Here is a 20446-nt window from a genome sequence, read left to right as displayed (position 1 = left end):
AAAATCAGGATGGTAAATACCTTACAGGGTAATCAGATTCAAAACATAGAGAATCCCTCTAGACTAAACCTTATGTTACTAAAAGACAACAGGAATATACATTCCATTCAGCACAACTTATTTTATCAGCCATTTAAACAAAACAGAATCTAATGCATATCTAACTAGATTGCTTACTGACTTTTTACAGGAGTTCTGACCTGCATTCCTGCTCTGGTCCTGGCAAAAACAGAAAGAACCCTTTGTTTCCCCCTCCTCCAGCTTTGAAAGCATCTTGTCTCCTCATTGGTCATTTTGGTCAGGTGCCAGCAAGGTTGTCTTAGCTTCTTAACCCTTTACAGGTGAAAGGGGTTTTTCCTCTGGCCAGGAGGGATTTAAAGGTGCTTACCCTTCCCTTTATATTTATGACAAAGGGCATTACCACAAATGAGGCAGAAGAGGCTCACATTTTAAATGTAGCTTATTAAAAACAGTTAGATATGTATACAAGACAGACCTTCCTTACATACCCAGACATTTGGAGTTTATCTGCGTATTTCACAGGTTAAACAACGGTGTAGTTCGCAACTATTTCAAGAGACACAATGAAAACAGATTTCTAGTTAAAAAAAAAAAAGCTATTTTCTGACTCAGAATCCCAGAATACATAATGCATGTGCTACTTGGAAAGGTCTTTTCAGAAACCCAGGCCCTGTATCAATAGTCAAAGTGAACATTCCTTTTAGTGTCCTGATTAAAGCTTTGTATTTGCCCCTGCTGTGATTCCGGAAGGGCCCACCTTTGCATCCCTATCTCTGTGAATGCAGGCAGCTTTGACAAATCTGTTAGCAACTTGCTGAACCACATTCCACAGTCACGACAAGATGATGGCCGAAGACTGACATCCAAGTCTGAAAGTTCCTTGAGTGCAGTTAAGCCTTGAAAGAAAGTGGCCCATCCTTCATCAGAAACAGTGTCATTATAACTCAGGTCTAGCTTCTGTAATTTGGCTAGATGACCACCTTGGGCCTCTAATGCTGAAAGAGATATTGGAATACATATTGAATATATACTTACAAATATTGTTTAAAAAAATCATATGACTAAGAATAGTGCTCTTTTACTACCATGTTATTTATGGTCCTTTAGCAATAAAACATGGCAATGGGTACTCACTCAGTGATATGAAACATGTTGCTCAAACTAAATCAGAGATACTTGCTATTGGTCTCACAAAGCCTATTTTATCGCAAAAGAAGTTGTGTAGTTTACAATTCAAAGGGAACTAAAGGGATTACAAAGGTGTTAGGTTAAAACTGTGTGGCAACCTCATGATGGATCAGTCAGAGGGAGTTTAGTGTCAAGCATAGGACAAAACCGGCAGGAAGATTTTATAGTGAGATCTGGAGAGAGAAATGTTGAAAGAGCTATGCCTAATTCTGAAAAGTTAATGGAGCAGAGGCCGGGTAGAGATTGAAGTCTTGTCTACCCTAAGAAAATTAGGACCTGTAATTTACCACTGGTGCCATTTGGTCAGTGGTAGCAATGGTGAAGGCTGTAGGATCAATAGGGCTCAAGCATTTTTTTTTTTTTACCATTGTGTGGTCTACAGGGACCCAAAATGTTTTAAGGCAGCTATTACTGTACTGTCAACTCCAAGCATTCAAAAGTCGTGTCAGGCCCCCAAAAATCAAGAGACTAACTTAAAAATCATGAGGTTTTTAAAAAAAATTATGAGAAATTTTAATTTGATTTCTGGTGTTTGAGACTTCAGGATTCACATTTTCCAGCATTTCTGAGCAACTAAGAGGGTTTACTTTTTGAAAAAGCTAATATTCTCCTCTAACAACATGGACTCCAGGGAGTTGGGGCTTTCACAAACACACCTAAAAATCAAAAGATTTGGCACCACTGCAGTTACATGTAATGCGGTTAAAATATAATTTAGCTGGAGTTACTGAGCCCAGAAATACTGGTTGTGCAATATAAAATTTCTCAGAAGTGGCTTTAAATCTAGTATCAGAGGGGTAGCTGCGTTTGCTGCTTTTACAGATCCAGACTAAGTCTTGTGGCACCTTACAGTGCCACAGGACCCTTTGCTGCTTTTAAATATAATGTTTATATTGTACATTTTATTTTTCTAAGTGTTGCATTTGTGAAGTAATACGAATAGCTCAGCTAAAATAGATCCCTCCATATTTTTCCAGTATTGTCTACACTCTTCAGTTTTTGCCCTGTCACTGTGTAAAGTACTGAGTAAATATCCCTCATCAGCAGGATGAAAATTCCCTGGTGGAAAGATACTGCTGCATTCTGCCTCCTGTCATCTGATTAATGCATAAATCTGCTCTACACAAGGAACAAGTCTCTGAATTGTGGTATAAATGCAGCAGCTGCTTGCCTGCTAGTAAACATCACATTATACATACCTAAAAGAGTCAGATCCTCAGCCACCAAGTTACAGCTGCTCAGTCTCAACGTTCGAATCTCCGTTGCAAGCTTTAGTGCTTCCAAAAGCAGCTTTAGGTTCCCACCAACGCATTTATTCCAAGAAAGGTCTAATATCTCCAGTTCAGGGAGGTGAAGGGCAGTCTCAGCTGAAAAGATTAACACCAGGAACTTCTGCTTACTAACAGAAATCATGGCCTTAGCAGACACTTCACCATGTATTCACCTGTGAATAGGTTTTAAGTATGTTGCCTACTTACTTGTGCTTAGAACATAGGTTTATTGGATCTCAGTAAAAGTTAGACAAAATAAAATCTCACATACTCCCTAAAGAGTGCAATGTTTGATTTTTCACATATAGAATGCATATTTAACATAAACAAGTCCTTGAGCAATCTTCCTTAAAAGGGGTTGGGAATGTGTGACCCTATGGGCATCCCAGTGTCAGATGGCCTGGAGCTCCCTGATATGCAGCAGTGATGAGTGTCAGCTGGTCTGACCAGCTCAGTGCATCCAGCTGTGCTAGAAATAGGTCACTAAAATGTATTTAAACAAGCATGTCGGGGGGAGGTAGTTGATAAACAGGTTTTTCCTGACAAAGAAAAGGGGCCGACCTCTCAAGCCAGGTGTGCCCAAGGACAGAGGCCTATTCATTTGTATCAGAGGTTGCAGGAAGATCATTTGCACTGTAAAAAAAAAAAATCACAAGTGGGAGAGAAGCCGGCATGGCATTTACACTAGACAACATGGTGTCTACACCCCCAGGGGAAAGGAACTTGATCTGGGGATACACTTCAGAAGAATACATTTCAGAGTTTTACTGGACTATAAAGAGTGAGAGAACCCCTAAGTTATCCTTTATCTGATCAGACAAAAGCCAAGTGCTGTAAACTTTGTATTTGGATTTTGACTAAGGACTAGCCAGCCATACTAGAAAAATGACTACGGTAAGAAAACTATGAACAAAAGACTAGTTTGTTAAGTTGTGTTTCAGTCTAAGAGTATTTTAACTTTTGTTTGTAACCATTTCTATCCTTATTCCTTCTAGTTGATATCACTTAAACTTATGTCCTTTGGTTAATAAATTTGTTTTGGTTTTACTATAAACCAGCTTGCACTGTGATTGAAGGGAAGGATGTGTTAACCCCAGTTAAACTAACAGGCTGCTGTGCATTGTCTCTTGCTAGGAGCAGCAAACCTGAAAAGGTTTTGTGAGTACTATGTGCATGAAGCTGTGCACTGCAGAATAAGGTTGCCAATTTTGGTTGTACCTATTCCTGGAGGTCTCATCACACCACATAATCTGTAATTAAAAGATTAATTTCAGTCCTGGAGACTCTAGGCTAATCCTGGAGGGTTGGCAACCCTACTGCAGAGACATTTTTGCAGGAGACTTTGGGGCTGGAAGGGTTGTTGAGATCCCCTGTCAGAGTAACAGGGAAGTGAAAGCCAAGATATGATCAGCAAGCTTGAATGTGTACTGTTGGTGTCAAGTCTGTGGGCATACAGGGTCATGTGTCCCCTCACAGATTTGCTGCTTGGCTTGTATTGAGCATGCTCACACAGACTGAGTATGTTCAGGAACACTGCTGAAGCCAGCTGCCCTCGCTCTGCCCCTCCCTGCCTTCGCCATCAGCAGGCACAGGTCAGTTCTGTCTGTGGGCCACACAGCAACATAGCATTTAGGCACCCAGAGCTGCAAGGCAGGTGTTAACTGAACCCCTTACTGGCCTGGGTGAAACCCAAATCACAGATGGATTTTTTTGTTTTACATTAGCAGTATTGGCCTGATCCTGCCCCACTGATGTAAAAAGAGCACTTTTGACCATTTTATGACAATTTAAAGGGAGCAGTTCTTGCTGCAAACCCATTTATGCAAGGTGAGATTTGTTAGATTTTCTGACAATGCTGACTTGAAGATACCAAGAAATCACCATTCAATAATATTTTATGCTTCTTTAGAACATTGCCTGTAAAGATCTCAAGCCAGTGTTAACCTGATCCTGATTCCTCTGAAGTCAGTGGAAATTTTGCTGTTGGACTTCAGTGGAGCAAGCAGTAACAAATAGGTTCTCTTTTCTGTATGCAACATTTACTATAATCCCTTTTATAGGTTCTTGATTTGCACACATGCTGCTTACTTAGAGGCCAGAAAGTTTCTGTTGGTACCTAGAGGTGAAAAAAACTTTACTCAAACGAAGGTATATGCTCACGACTATGGGTCTCTTATGGGCATGTGTCAAGATCCCTTTGCACTTAGGAGTGGTAAATATTAAGACATCAGTAGTAAATGGATAATTACTACAAGGTCTGCCCACTAATGATTAAAATTCCAGCATAGTATGAGATCATACACTTTAGTGTTCTTTTCTAAAATATATTATAGTTCTTTGGAAGATGATTTTAATGTAGACCTATTAATCCTTCAGGCATAATATGATCAGAAGCTGTTACAATGCACCTAAGTCCTGACCTATAGTACTCCTGGTATTCCACTTTCAGACTTCCCTTTGCAGACAGGGCAAATTATGTGATGGTTTTGTGACATGGGCAGACAGAGCCAAGGGTGAGACCAAAAGATACATTTTTACTCATGACGAAAGCCACAATTCAACCACAGATCTGCTGAATCCCATCAAAGGGCAATGCAAAACTACTGCATTATCGCATCTTGCTGCACACAGAGAATATATAATAATTTAAAAAACATTCCTACCTAGTGACGCAAAAGAATCTTCCCCTAAAGAGCAACTGCTGACGACCACAGATTTCAACTTTGGTAAAAATCTGAGCCTGCTAAAAAGATAGTTGGAAGACACTCCAATGTTTTTATTGGATGATAAATTCAGCTCCTGAAGACTCGAGAGTAAAGGTATCACCTGTGCTTTAAAAATACACAATATTTATTAGTCGTGATCCTAAATGACTACATAACTGTAGTTTCATTTGCTACAATTTATTTATAACTCAACCCAAAACACACTGCCAGACTCTGACACTCTTACACATGCTGAGTAATACTTTACTCCATAAATAGTCCAATTGTTTTCAATAGGGCTACTCGAGTAGGTACAACCTAGCGTTGAATAAGGGTGTCAGAGTCTGGCCTCCAACAGATAGAGTGGCTGAGATTTTCAAAGATTTTAAACTAGGGGGTTTAAACATACAACTCCTATTAAAATTAATGGGGGAATCTATATCCAAATCTCACTGCCTTTGCTAACCTCAGGTAGTATATGTTCATATAATATATACCAGTAGATAGTTATCAAAGTCCTATTACGTGCATCAAATGAAAAAAAAATCACTAGAACTGAAAATTACTAAAATGATTAAGTTAACTCTCCTCCTTACTAGTGTTCCTTCATCAGTAGCTTTTCACATGGTCTTCCTCATCAGGAAGACCAAGCTTGTATGCTTCAAGTCATGGGATTTTTTTTTTTTTTTATTAACACTCTAAAGGTTAAAATCCATGTCAAAATACAAATGGTAACAGAAAACAAAGAAACCAAACCAACTCCTTGGTGAGAGGTGAACTGTGTATTTCCTGTAATGTGAAGTGAAATTAGTGCTCTTGAGCAGGGTTTGAACAAGCCCTGGAGAATGAAATCAGTTTCTTCAAAGAACAGCAGTGCAAGTTCTTTCCCCCCCCCCCCCACCCTGCCACTGTACTTCTGCCTTGATATGGCGTTACCACTATGGGCCACAGGAGAGTTCAATTTTCATGTGCATTCATCCCTGGGAGTCATGCCAACTATACCAGCTGAGGATCTGGCCCTTGGTTTCTCCAGTGTGATCAACTAACAAAACAAGATTGCCTAGTTGGTGCTAGTGTCTATGATGTGGACATCTGTCCAAATGAGCTTATGTCACTTGCATTGAGAAATGGCCCTTTAGTGCTGTGGCCTATCAAAAATATTCTAACAGTATTTTCTCTCCATTCAAACATCTCAAAGTACTTTATGAACATTAATGAATTAAGCTTCTCAAAATCTGTGAGGCAAGTAACTGTTACTAGCCTCATGTGTAAAACAGAGCTATCTAAGGCCTGGTCTACACCAGAAAATTAAATCTGTTTAACTGTGGGGAAAAAATCCATACCCCGAGAGGTGTAGTGAAGCTGACTTAAGTCCCTGTGTAGACAGCGTTAGGTCAACAGAAAAATTCTTCCAACCACCTCTTGTGGGGGGTGGATTACTTGTGCCAATGGGAGAATCCCTCCTGTCAGCATAGGTAGTGTCTGAAGTGCTACAATGGCTCAGCTGCAGTGGTACCACTGTAGCATTTAAGTTTAGGCAAGGTGCTGAATAAGGGAAATTGCAAGTTCTTAGCACCTCTCAAGATCAGCCCCCATGCGACTAGCCCAAGATCATCAGTCATGTACCTTCACCACAATCACTGCACTACCAAATCTTTGTGGATAAACTAGTCCTGACTATTAAAATCTGATGGAGTCCATTTTCTACCTATGAGAAGTTTTCAAAGTTAAAAACATTTATATTCTTAATGAATATTCTAACAATGTCCTTACTGAGAACCACCATGTCCTCTTCTGTTACACAGCACTGGTGGAGATCCAGGACTTCTAGGTCTTTAAAACTGGCCAAATGAGTTGCTGAGTCCTTAAACCCTCCACCAATCTCTTTATTGCACGATAGGTCTAATTTGTTTAGCTCTGGTAAGTACTGGAAAGCCCTGTCTAAAATGAAAAAGGCAGAATTCATGGTCACTGAATATTCTAACACAAGGCAGACTGGACTCTAGTATTAATATTTGCGAAAGGTGTCCGAATGACAGCTCTGGAGAATGAGGTTTTCTGTGTAGTTACATCAGAAGTCAATCAACATTGCAAAGCTCTTCCCACCAATGTCACTCAACTTATTCTAAAAGAACCACCCAAAAGTGAGAGAGCAGCTCACCCTTCATACCCATTAATGCTACAGTCTATTTACTGAGAAAACCATCAAGGGTGCCAAATAGCACCACTTGTGATCCTGAGTTGTGTGGTGAATAATTAGTCTGCTAGGAACTAGACAAGATAATTTGGACAGACTTCAGGTGATGACTTTTAGGGTATGTCTATACTGTAATGTAAATACATGCTTGAGCCTGGGCATCTACATTATACTAACCCAGGGTTCGGACCCAGGGACCCAGAATCCTGCAGGGCTGGAGGGTCCAAGCACAAGTCAAGCTGTGGCCCAGCGTCCAAGCCCTATTGCTTTACAGTGTAGTCACAGCCCTGCTTAACTCAGGTCCCGGGAGTCATCCAGAAGTATCCCCCAATTCCATGGGATGACTTAGTCCTCTCTAACTCAACAACTGGCAAACCACTATTGAAAATGGAAGCCTCTCAAACCTGCCCTCCCCGGCAAATGGCAGCAGCTCAGGTCAGCATTAACCCATTCTGTTCTGATCACCAGAGAGCCTCCTTAGTTTGCAAAGGAAAAGGGAACCAGTCAAGCCTTTTGCAAAGCAAGCTGGTTCCTGGTAATGTGCAGGCCAGGCAGTAAAGTTTCCCCACAGTGCACCACATTCCTAGGGCCAGAGCAGCCACATTTCAGGAGGTGGGGAGGGCGAAGCACTAGGGACTCTGGGATGATTATTGTGGCTTGGGTCTGGCACCCACACTGCAGTGTGCAGAGCACTAGGTTTGAGCATGGGTCACAAAAGTCTTAACCTAGGGTTAAAATACAGTATAGATGCTTAAGGCCAGGGTTCCCTAACATGGGTCAGCTGACCCAAGTCCCACTAACCCTGGGCTCACATTGCAATGTAGACATACTGTGTTACTAGCCCCTTAAGATGACTTTGAACCAAGAAACTGGTGCTGAAAGTGGTTTACTAAAGGAAACCGACTGTCCCCAAACAGAAGAGAATAATCATCAATATTTGATATTCTTATGATTATCACACAAAATACCTATTTCATTGCCTTTTGCCTAGACATTTTCTTAGATGGGTTTTAGATTTGGTATTCCAAATCTAAAGCACTCTAAATCTAGACTAACCTAAATACTGGAAGTCATCTTGCTTTAATCCACACATGTGCAAATTTAATTCTTTCAAAACTGGCACATTTTTCAATTCCTGAGCAATACTCTTCAGACTGCAGCCAATGTTTCTGTTAAAAGAAATATCTAATACTTCAAGGTCATGGATGACATTTAGAACCTCAGCTGAAAAAAAGGAAAACAGAATTGGTTAGTTACCAGATTTACTGGAAGGATATTGCAGAAAATACCACTATAAGCAGGATTGAGCCAACTTGTTTTGTCTACATTCAAACACTAACAACATGGGTTCAAATGTTTGATTTAGATTCATGTTCTGTTTAAGAAAAATACAGTGAAAAAAGGAGTAAGGCGGGAGTAGAGAAATAAAAAGTGAAACAGTAGGGTGAGAAAATGGGGAAAAAAATACAAAGAACTATACAAGGAACAGTGAGGGGAAGAGAACATTCTAATGCAAAAGGATGAACTATATATATTGAATACAGACCACCCACTGGAGCTATTCTAGCTTTGGGGAGTGGGAAGAAGGTTTAATCCTTTATCTTTAGCTCATAGCACAAAAGTTTCCCTTTAGACAGAAAAATGTTTTCAAAATACAGAATCGCTTCAAAAGAACACAGTATTAAGTTATGGGGTGGGTGTAGAGAGAAAAAAGTGTCAAACTCAACTAGTTTTGCAAACTAGTTTACTAACACAGCTGAAGTTGCAAAATTTGGATCAGTCCCACCCCAGCGTAGACCAGGCCTTAGTCTCTGTTTGAGATCTGGAGACTCTTCAAAGTCAGGCCATTTTTATTCACGTGCTTAAATACACATTTAATTGTCTAACTTTAGACTATAGCTTTGAAAATTTTGGCCTAAGTGACTTGCCCAAGGTCACACAGGAAATCACTGGCAACCTTGAGATTCAAACCCAGATATCCTTCCTGTCAACCCCATGCTATAAACCACAAATTCATCTGAGCTCATACGATTAACAAAAATGGCTTCTTTGGAAACCAATACAGACACCGTTATAGTGGACAGCCAGAAACGTAACAACTTTCAATCAATACTAAGCTTAATATTGGATTCTTGTAAAATGCCAAAACTGAAACCAAAATAGTTGCAGGTCTGAGGAGCCAGTATTTCAACATACGTATGTGAAATACACTTACCTAGAGATTCTCCATCTTTTGTTGTTAGACTGCAATCTGTAAGTTTTAGGATTTTGATCTTGCAGCCTGTCTGGAATCTTTTGGTCAAGAGGGATAGTTTTCCACCTATGTTATTATTCCAGGATAAATCCAATTCTTCAAGGTGAGGAATGGTTTCAAGTGCCTCTCCTGTTACAAAGAGCCCTAAGATGAATCATTCTAGATACTATTTTGAGTACAGGATAAAAATACAGTTTGACATAATATGAAAGGATGTCACTAGTCATTTAATTCTCATTTTAATTATGCAGTTGTGTTTTCTTCTTTGAAAAAAGTACAAGTCAGGAGGTGATTTGCTGTTGCATAAATACACATCTTGTAACACACACAGCTCCGACTCTCCACCCCTGACACTTAGGCCTTGTTTACACTGCCACTTGACAACGCTGAAACTTTCTTGTTGGGGGTGTGAAAAAATACCCCCTTGAGCGATGCAAGTTTCAGCGCTGTAAAGTGGCAGTGTAGACAGTGCACCAGCACCGGGAGCCATGCTCCCAATGCTGATAGCTACTCCCCTCGTGGGGGTGGTTGGTTTTTGTTTTTTTTAAAACAGCACTGGGAGAGCTCTCTCTCAGCACTGGTGCCACGGCTTCATAGCTATGTTAAAGTGCTGCCGCAGCAGGGCTTTAACATTAGTAGTGAAGACATACCCTTAGCCTGGCCTCAGAAAAAAATATCACATTGCTTGAGTTTCCCTGTAGACCTGTGTCAATGACCCAGATTCTGTAATCTACAGGGAAACCAGTGTAAGTGGAAGATTTGTATGGCTTATCTTTTACAGCTCTGCTTTGGTAGACATCTGGCAAATTTCCAACTCCCTCTGAACTGCATCTGGAGACCACAGTATTGCCAACCCCAAATGTCAAAAAAATCATGTGTCCAGCTCATCAAAAATCATGAGATTGGCTTTACAATCATGAGATTATATAAAAATAATAGATTTGGTGTTTGCCTTCTGCTTGAGCCTTTAGAGTGCTCTGGGGTCACATTTTGAAGCTTTCTCCACAGCCACAAGGGCTAGAAACTTATTTCTTCTTTAAGAATGAAGGCTGAAATCATTACATACCCCCTTGACTCCAGGAGCTGGAGCTTTAAGAAAAATCATCATGAGACATGACAAATTCATGAGATTTGGCAACACCGAGGTCATCTTGGATAAGTGCAGAGTGAAGAAGAAAAGTCTGCATATAGCTATTTTTGAACCTTTAAAAGCATCATTTCTGGCAAAGAGAACCAACTTAAGCATTGTTTAGGTCTGGTCTACACTGCGGGAGGGAGGGGGTGGGGGAACCTAAGTTACGCAACTTCAGCTATGTGAATAACATAGCTGAAGTAGACATACTTGATCTACTCACCATGGTGTCTTCATTGCGGTGAGTTGACAGCTGACACTCTCCCGTCGACTCCGCCTGCACCTCTCGCTCTGGTGGAGTACCGGAGTTGACGGGAGAGCGCTCAGCAGTTGATTTATCGCATCTAGACTAGAAGCGATAAATTGACCCCCGCTGGATCGATCACTGCCTGCTGATCTGGTGGATAGTATAGACAAGCTCTTAGACTCAAGCTGGCTGTTTCCAGTTAAAACTAGATTTGAATCACCAAAGTATGCAGGCACCTGCCATCTTGCACGCACTCAGAGGTAGCAAGTCATCTCTTTGCCCTTTTGATACCTCTTTATTGCCATTGGCATTGCAGTGAAAAGTGTTAGCATTTCAAAGAAATGCTAATATTTAACTGCAAATCTCATGCTTCAAAAGGGACACCTAATGTCCATTCTGACTGAAGTAATAGTTATGAACCACAGTACACAATGGTTAAAAGGCTAGCTCCTTTTTTGGAGAAAAAACAAAAAATGTTGTTAGCATAAACTAGTTCCCAACTGAAATCAGTTGGTCAGCCTACATGTAAATGCAATTTTGGGATGTTAAAAGCAAAGGAAGATTTGATTTCCCCCCCCCCCCAATCATTACCAATGTGATAATTTACAGTTCTAATTTAATGGGGAAATCCTCATGACTGTGTGTTTTAATAATGAATTATAACTATATGGTTTGTAATACAAAAATAACCATGCCTGTTGTTCTGTACTAAATGAGTATAGAAGTCTGAGTGAGAGAGAGACCCCTTAAAATGCCTCCTAATTTTTGGTTTCAGAGTAGTAGCCGTATTCGTCTGTATTCGCAAAAAGAAACTGAGTACTTGTGGCACCTTAGAGACTACCATTTATTTGAGCATAAGCTTTCGTGAGCTACAGCTCACTTCATTGGATGCATTCGGTGGACTAATTTTTGAGACACACAAGATGGGTGAGATCTCTTATTGGACCAACTTCTGTCGGAGAGAGAGACAAGCTTTCAAGCTTACACAAAGCTCTTCTTCAGGCCTAATTTTCCTCATCTGTTAAACAATCATATCTAAGAATAATTTCCCAGATCTTGAAAATGGACCAGAGTGTTTGCATTGAGAAGCTGTTTTTCCTAAGCAGTGCAGCGTGTTAATGTTTGGTGGAGCAACTAACATTCCAGACACCTTTCCCACCCTAAAGATAAATAAAGGACAATGACTATGAAGAACAGTTTTCTTCCACTTCTCACACAAGTTAGTCAGAGCTTCTGCAAGAAACAGACTATGGTTCAATAATTGTGTTTTCAGGCCTATGTTTTCTATTGTGAACACACTCAATGCAACCCCCTGCTTTTTCAAAAGCAGACACTTGTATATTCAAGCAGGCACCTGTTTAGTTTAACCACTTTATCACCAAATGTGCATACAGTTTTCAAAATGTTTCACGGACAGATAAATAAATAAGCTCTAAAGTACGTGCCAGAGACACCAAAGGCCTACGGTTTGATTCTTAACCCTTTTTTACATCAGGGTAACTCCACTAGCTTCAAGGAAAGTATACCTAATTTACATTGGTGTAAGCAAGATGAAAATCAGGCCTCCAGACTTCAACATTGGTATTCCATAGCCCTAAAAATAAAACTGAAGTCCTGATCTGGACTAAAGTCTTGAAACAGTTATAGTTGCATTTACAGCTATAAGAATTAATGCTGGACACGTTCATTCTGCTTAATTTCAAATCCAGCCGTGATTTGAAAGTTCAACTCAGCTATCATCAGGTTTGCATCCCCTTAAGCAAAGGCTGCGGTGGAAAAAGGGGCAGACAGAGGATAGAGGGGAAAAAATATCCCCTGGCAGATAAAATATAAAAACACAAGAAAAAAAAAAGTATAAAAAGGAGTGAGAAAAAAATAAATTAAAAGCAGACTCTAGCTCATGACAGTTTGTGAACCTTCAAAATAATCCATAAACTTTGCAGAGCCTCAAATGCCACTGGGTTTGCCCTTCCTTTGTATGTACACAATGAACTCACTCACAGTAGTAAATGCTATGTTCAGTGGTAAGTGTTTGCAAGATCAGGGCCTCTTATACAAATACCGTCTCTAAAATGGAACTTCACCCTTTGTTGGGTGGCCGGTTGTAGTCAATTACAGTAAAACAGTGAGAGGAAGGCAAATTTTGGCCAAATTTCTTACAAAAGATGCTGAGGGATCTTGAATGCTTACACTGAACTGACAGCCTCTCTGTGTTTAAGGTCTCTTCCAAAAGATCTCAGTACACCATCATCATCTGCACAGAACTCTCTGTATCTGCTGCTGAAGGAAAAAGGCCTAAACTGATCATGCTGTGATTTGATCTTCCAATTCTGATCAGTCTACCAGTAGGCATTTCAAGCCTGTTGCTTAAAATGTTAAGCCAGTTTGGGTAATTTTCTGTTGCTCTTGCACAAATAAGCCAGCCATTCTTCAGCTTCAGATTCTTCAGCCATTCTGCATGTGAGCGACTTTTTGCCCATGAATAGCCCCATTGAACTCAATGGGACTAATTTTATGTATAAAGTTACTCACAAGTATAAGTGAATCACACTTCTTTATGGCCAGGAGTTTACGTTGTCAGTGTGGAGACACTGATTGAGATTTTGGCTGCTGTGGTGTGATGGAAGTATAGATTTAATAGCTCACAATAGACCCTTGGTAACAAGCTGTTTGGAGAGTAAATGTAACTGCTATACTGTACCTAAAGTAGTAACATCCTCAGCTGTCAACCTGCAGTTGTTTAGTTGGAGGATTTTTAACTTGCTCATATGATGGAGCCGAAGAGCAAGGGGTTTCAGAGCCCCTCCTACAAGATCATTCCAGGAAAGATTGAGCTCCTCCAGCTCTGGTAGAAAAGGTAACGCAGGAACTAGAGGTAAAAAACAAAAACAGCAAAAATAACCCACTTAATTTGTGAATATGTACGTGTCACTATGCCTTAATATAGAGGTGCTTTTCTAAACTAATATGGTAACATGATAGAGGGATTTGTCTTCAGATTAACTGTGCCTCAGTTTCCCTATCTACCTGATTCACAGCATTGCTGTGTGGCTTAAATTGTTGTTTGTTTGCAAAATGCTTTGGGATCACCAAATGAAAATGCTGAATAAGAAGGAAGTATCATTATCAGAGAGAGAGGAGAAAGGCAGTGGGGTCAGACTATTTCATTGGCAAATGAGAATAGAAAACTCTGTCCCAGAAGCTTTCGGGCGGTGGGTGGGTGGGAAAACTTGCTTACCCAGCTCCATTAAATCTGTTACATCTAATGCACAATTATTTAGGTCTATATTCTTGCTGTTGGGCTTCTTACCTAGTTTCTGCATGAACTGCAGAATGCGCCACATACAAGATGTTGTGTTTGTTTTGGAAATGAGATGTGGAGGTTCATCTGCATAACCAAAAAAACAGGATTGTGGTTACCCCTAACAGTAATCTTATTGATGAGCGTCACAGGGCAAGACTCACTCCTGCAGCACCTCCTGGTGGTGTCTCACGGAATTAGCTCTTCCAGCCTCCAGAGCATCCTCTGCAGGCTAGTGTCCCACTTGCCGCTGACCCTGTGTCCCTCCCAGACCCAGGTGCCCCTTTCCCTGGGGTGCTGCCCCCTGGCAGTACCCCCAGTTTCTGGGTCTCCCCTCCCCAGGGAGCCCCCACCCACTATCCCCACCTCACCTCAGTCTTTGGCTACTGCCAGCCACCATTGAGCCCCCACACACTGGGGTGGACTACAGTATATAAGCCAATCATCACAGGCAAGGGGGGTTTGGACCTGCTGCATCTGCCTACCCATGGGCTGCTCCTGCAACTCCAGTACCCTTTTTTTAGGCTACCTGCAGCCTGAGGCTTTTCCAGTCTTAAGCCTCCCAGCTCCTCTGGCCTTCCCCAGCCCTGCTTCACCTCAGATATCTAGGTACACTCCCCAACAACCAAGTCCATCTCCCTCTGCAGCTAGAGGAGACTCTGTGTACTCCTGGCCCACTGCCCTCTTATAAGGGCCAGCTGAGCCCTGATTGGGTGTGGCCACAGCTGAGCCTGCTTCCCCAATCAGCCTGGCAACTGCTTGCTCCCAGCCACAGCCCTCTCCTAGGCTGTTTTAAGCCCTTTAAGGCCAGAGTGGGTGACCACCCCGCTACAATGAGATTTCGTCTTGTGTAACTACAACTGTCAGCTTAAGACATAATGAAACATACTGACTCTGGCAGAATTTGTGGAATGGCTGCATTCCCATTTTAGAGATTACTGGTGGAACCTCTGGACCATGTCAATTGTCCATTGTTACCCTAAGTAATGGGAACAGGTGTGCCATGCTCTGGTTGATGGTACCTGATGCTGAATGAGAGAAGAATCTGCCATTGGAAGTCTTTGGGCTGGTCTACATTAGAGACTTTTGACTTTAACAGCACCAGTTCAAGCACACAAAATGTTTGTAAATCACTAAGCGGATGTATTCTGTGTATCATTATCCCTGCACTAGTCTTATATCCACCTCAGTTCAGCCTGACTATTATAGTGCTGGTATAGATTGGAAGCACAGGCAACAGAGCTTCACCAGTTCAATTAGTCCTTGCAGTGCAATCCCACAAGGCTTCTGCCCCGTCCTTCAGCGACAACTCTGACCACTGTCTCTACCATCTGTTAACTTTGTTTTATGGATGCCCAATAGGTACTGAGGTGGCTCTTGGCGGGACTTGGGTCTGCTCAGCAACCCCTCTTTCATCTTATTTATTCATTCCAATTCATACATAAAGTAACAGTGCACCTATCCTGGCCTTCAGGAATGCTTAGCAAATATGTAAAAATACTCCTCCAGCAATTTTACCTAATATCCTTGGCCAAAAATGAGCCGCCAAAAGCTGCACAAAAGACAGTAACCCCCTCTTTCTACATTTTGCCTCTCCACCCTATCTCCACCCCTTTTGCAAACCTCACCTTCCACCAGCCTTTCAATGATAGCTTTATTTCTTCCATGGCGCAGAGGTTAATAGCAACCTTGTATACACACACAAATTAGAAGATTGATTTCCATCCTCACGATATCAAGTGTTGAGAAATATCCTGCTTTGAGCAGGGGGTTGGACTAGATGACCTTCTGAGGTCCCTTCCAACCCTGATATTCTGTGATTCTGTGATTTGCTTTTGTTGTCTTAAAATTTCTAGCAGCAGGGTGCACAGAAGCTGACCTTTAATGCAAGCAAACCAAGCTACCACTTGAGGTGCTGATGTCCCATAGAAACTCTGCAACCGAGGAGCTGATTCTGATGTTGACTTCTGGCACTAGGAATCAAGAGTGAGGTAACTCAAAAGCTTTATCCCTCCAGCCTCAGCAACATGGGTCCCAGTTGTTGCTTTGTGTCCCTCAAATTATAAGGCACAGCATGATAGTGGCTTAATCAGGAGAAAACAACACATACAAAATAAACTATCAACAACAAATAAGAGGATTCTGGCTAGCAGTAAAACCGTTCTTCAATACTATTTCTAATGCACCCATCACTGTGGTATCAGCATTACCTGCTACACAGGGAGCTTGCTTCTCATTCTGATTATCTGGTCTAGAGTTATCGATTTCTGCTCTTTCACCTTCTCCTTTGCTTTCGCCATCAGATTTCCCAGTGTGTAAACCCCTGAAGAATCTAGTGCCTGATGAGCACTGATGTTTTCCCTTTTCCACAGAGGATTTCTTCCTTTTGATCTGGTTCATAATCAACTGAAATGGGGATCTCTTCAAGATGCCCTCTCCACATCTATCCTGGGAACTCTGGTTTGCTCCTTTCAGAAGATTGGCAAACATAAGTAGAACTGTTTTAGCAACATTTATTAATTGGTTACCTGCCTACCCCCTATAGTAGATATTATCAGGAATTTCTTAGCTACTTTCCCACCATTCTCTTCATGTCAGTATCAATGGTATACAATTCAGTGGACCAGATTCTGAACTCATTGCAATTTCTGTTGCCTTCAAAGGGAGCTGATGGTGTTTAGCACCACAGTGGAGGTGCTCAGTATTTTGCACAAGTAGACCTAATGGTCCTAAGTCTCTGCTATACTGGTGTCATTTTATGTTGGTTCATTGGGCATAGTAGTCCTAAAAGCCAGCTTATCTCGTCAACGAAGGGGGATACCTAGGTGGGTGGCTCCTTTGTCACCTCCTTCCTAACAGTCCACATGAAAATTATTTGCAGACATCTCAGTGCCAAGTGTTGGGGATGACATTCTGGAAAGGTTCCCACTGGCTTCAGTGGAATTAGGATTTTACCCTCTGTATTTACACCAGCCAGAAAAGCCTTGTCATTTCCTTTTACCATCTAATTTCAGGTACCATGCAAGCATTACTTTTCTCAAAAGAAAATCAAAATTGAAAAGTAACACAAGAAACACTGGGTCCTTCATATATAGTTCTTATGCTATTTTACCAGCAATTAGGCTGAAGGAAGAAATGGTAAAACAAAGTCTGTTGGCAAACATTCCTTTTATATACAGCTAATTTTTATGCCACTTTGTTTTTAAATGTTTTATTTGGTTTTCATGATGTTTTGTTGGAAATTCTGTGAAGTGACAGTGCTTAAAAGGTGGGAAAGGAGAACTTTTAAATACAATTATGTATTAGTCACAACTATGTTTCTCATGACCAATGTACAAAACAAATGATATAACAAAGCAGAATTATATATACATGATGTAAAGTTGTAATGTAATGTAATGTTGTAATGATGTAATGTTTGTTTACATTTGTAACTTTTCATGCACGGGGACTGCAATATTTGTAATAGACAAAGTTACGTACCTGTCTTTTCCATTTCTGGAATAAAGGATCAGTTGCACCTTTTAATGCACTTTCATGGCTTCGAAAACGAATGTACCATGCTCTAGAAGTGAAGTTCTCTCTTCCTTAAAAGCCAGATTTGTCTGGCTCTTTTCATTTGTTGTTGTTGTTGTTGTTGTTTGGCAGAAAGTTTGTCTTCGCAAATTTGAAATCAGCTGCTCAGTACAAACCAGTTGATCAACTGCAATTTGTTGGGCTGTTTGTTCTGCTGATTTTGAGCTGTCAGGTCTCGCAAAATATTTAGCAAACACTCTTTTTATAACCAGGTCCAGGAATAATTCATTTCACTAGTCTTGTCAGTTTTCTTTTTAGAATAAATTAATAGTAAAAAAATGAGGAAGTCATTGTATCTACTTCGGTACTGAGCTTACTACCTCCCACAGGTTGTTGGAAGCAGCTGATTTTAGAAGGGCTGAGTCAGTTTATAGATCAAATTACATGACTATCTGAAGAAAAAGCTCTTTGTTTCCTCCACCTCTTCACTCACCCTCAGTACACTCCAAAAGAACTGCAAGAGTGTGAGCAAAGCAGAGCATTTAAATAGTTTGCATACTTTGGTTAGAAATGTTTTAGTAAGAGGGATAATAGAGGCTAGCTCATTTTCATTCACCTTAGGTACTCGATTGTCTGGACTGTAAACTGATGTAATTCTATGGGCCAAACTTGAAATCCTTGCTCAGTCATAGCTTCAACTGAAGTCAGTTTTGACTGAGTAAAGTTTGCAGGAGCTGTCCCTGTGTGTTCAACTGTACAGTAATATCAGTTCAGTTCCTAGTTGACAAGAGTCCACCAACCAAGACATACTACCATGACTACTACTAGCAGGGCCAGCCCTAGATCAAATAGTGCCCCAGCCAAGGAGTGTCTTTGGTACCCCCATCTCTCTATTTGTTAAACTTTTGAATACTTTACAGCACCCCTAGCCCGGCACCCCAGGTGGTCACCTGGCTTGCTTGCCCCTAAATCCAGCCCTGACTACTGGTAAGCAATTGTGTCTACAGTCACAGAAGAAAGGCTAAGAACTGTACAGCTCACGGAGACTGAACAACCCACATCTGCAGAGGCAATTCTTCCGGGTCAAGGAGGAAGCATATGGATAGGGCTGTATATGGAAGCTTGCTCTGCCATTTCCTGTGTTGTATCTGTTTTGTGGGTAAACAGAGTATCTTCATCTCCAGGACTCTGAGAATGGCCTGAGTGAGCATTAAATCCATTCAAATAATACATTAATAAAAATCAAGGAATATGAGTTACTAAATCCATCCTCAGAGGAGTCTGTGCTCCCAACACACAGAAAGCTACTGTGATCACAAACAGAGGCCTATTGATAATAAATCATGAACCCAGCAAAACCTACCCAACCCACCAAAGGTACTAGCAAACCAGAGGGCATTTGGCAAAGAAAAACAAAATAGATCAGCGGGGCTGTAGGGACCGCTTTAAAAGCAATTAGATAGTTTGGCTAAAAGACAGGCGGTGTGGGTAAACATGATGCCAGTCTGTAAATAGCTGCATGGTTTAAACACCAAGGAGAGGGAGGAATTATCTAGGGCGATGTACAGGAGTATAGCTAGGAGTAAACAGGATGAGATTAAGACAGGAAAAACCTGGAGTGAGTATCAGGAAAATCTTCTTGACAGTATTAGGCTGTGAAAGAGTCTCCCAATTGTACTTGGGGTGGGGTGTTTACACTAGATTTGAAAAAAGAATAGAAAACTCACTACACTTCTCTGGCAGGGGAATGGAGGAGTTGGCCTAATAGGTCTTTTCCATTTCCAGCTAGCATAATTCTCCAAGTACGTCTCCAGTGGCCTTTACCATTCTTTAGTATTATCCTACACCAGGAATGATAATGCTATCCTGACTCCCGATGCTAGTTTCTTTGCATGGGTGATGCTCATTCCGACTGGTCCCTTCCTGTGAGCTATGCTTTTATCATCTCACTATGTTACATCTCATGTCACGTCTCTGAACACCTCATCTCACATTTGCTGCCACTGTCAGACCATCCCCAGTCTATCTGACCCACTGCCATGCCTTGCTCTTTTCCTTCCTGCTTGGGAATTGAGTGGTAGGGGTTAAAATGTGGACAAGCTGTTCCCTTCTTTTCTGCAATAATGGCTCAGGTGCTGATGGAACAGAACGCTGCACTCTCACTGCAACGCCACAGAGCCTGTTAAATTGCAGTTTGTGACAATCTGTGCTCATGGTGCTTTGGGATTTCTTAAAGACTCATTCAAGTTCTTTAGTTTAAAGCTAACATTAATGCTTTGACACTAACACTTTATGGGGTGTACTGTCCATTCAAAAATGCTTTCACTGCTACAGGTTTTTAAAGGATTGTGCAGGAAATCTAGTGCCACAGCAACAGCATCTAGAAATGATGTTTGTCGGTGACCTAATTTCCTCCTCCCTTAGGGTACATATGTGGCCTTACTTGCAGAAGCTATGAAGGGAAAGGGGGCAGATTCCAGTGCAGAGCACGATGACTCTGGTCAGACAGCTGCAGTATGGTGGAGTAAACACTGATATTGCTTTGGAATGGCACAGTTTGTGCCCTGGATTAGCATGCGCTGCAGATTGCAGTGTATGGGCCTGGTCATGTCCT

The 20446-nt window shown here is 41.3% G+C and overlaps 1 protein-coding gene across 3 annotated transcripts in view; it reads right to left on the bottom strand.

Annotated features, from left to right (window-relative positions):
- Nucleotides 1–289: 289 nt before the first annotated feature.
- The window catches only part of LRRC31 (leucine rich repeat containing 31), a 75873-nt gene continuing 55716 nt past the window's right edge, over nt 290–20446 (bottom strand). Inside the window, exons 4-13 of one of the 3 annotated variants that reach the window (XM_043492319.1) lie at nt 17800–18346; nt 16527–16784; nt 14254–14403; nt 13717–13884; nt 9598–9765; nt 8439–8606; nt 6959–7126; nt 5144–5311; nt 2409–2576; nt 290–1016 (exon numbers count right to left, since the gene is read on the bottom strand). In XM_043492319.1, the coding sequence (XP_043348254.1) occupies nt 697–1016; nt 2409–2576; nt 5144–5311; nt 6959–7126; nt 8439–8606; nt 9598–9765; nt 13717–13884; nt 14254–14403; nt 16527–16784; nt 17800–17812 (1749 nt within the window). In that variant the 5' untranslated portion in view covers nt 17813–18346 and the 3' untranslated portion in view covers nt 290–696. Of the gene's footprint in view, nt 1017–2408; nt 2577–5143; nt 5312–6958; nt 7127–8438; nt 8607–9597; nt 9766–13716; nt 13885–14253; nt 14404–16526; nt 17741–17799; nt 18347–20446 lie in introns of those variants that run through there. The other 2 variants (XM_038417578.2, XM_043492320.1) reach the window with 2 other exon arrangements.

The sequence above is a fragment of the Dermochelys coriacea genome, chromosome 9 (assembly GCF_009764565.3).
Source record: "Dermochelys coriacea isolate rDerCor1 chromosome 9, rDerCor1.pri.v4, whole genome shotgun sequence".
In the NCBI taxonomy this organism is placed as follows: Eukaryota; Metazoa; Chordata; order Testudines; family Dermochelyidae; genus Dermochelys; species Dermochelys coriacea.
Note: the sequence above shows the minus strand (reverse complement) of the source record. Positions and strands in the feature narration are given on the sequence as shown.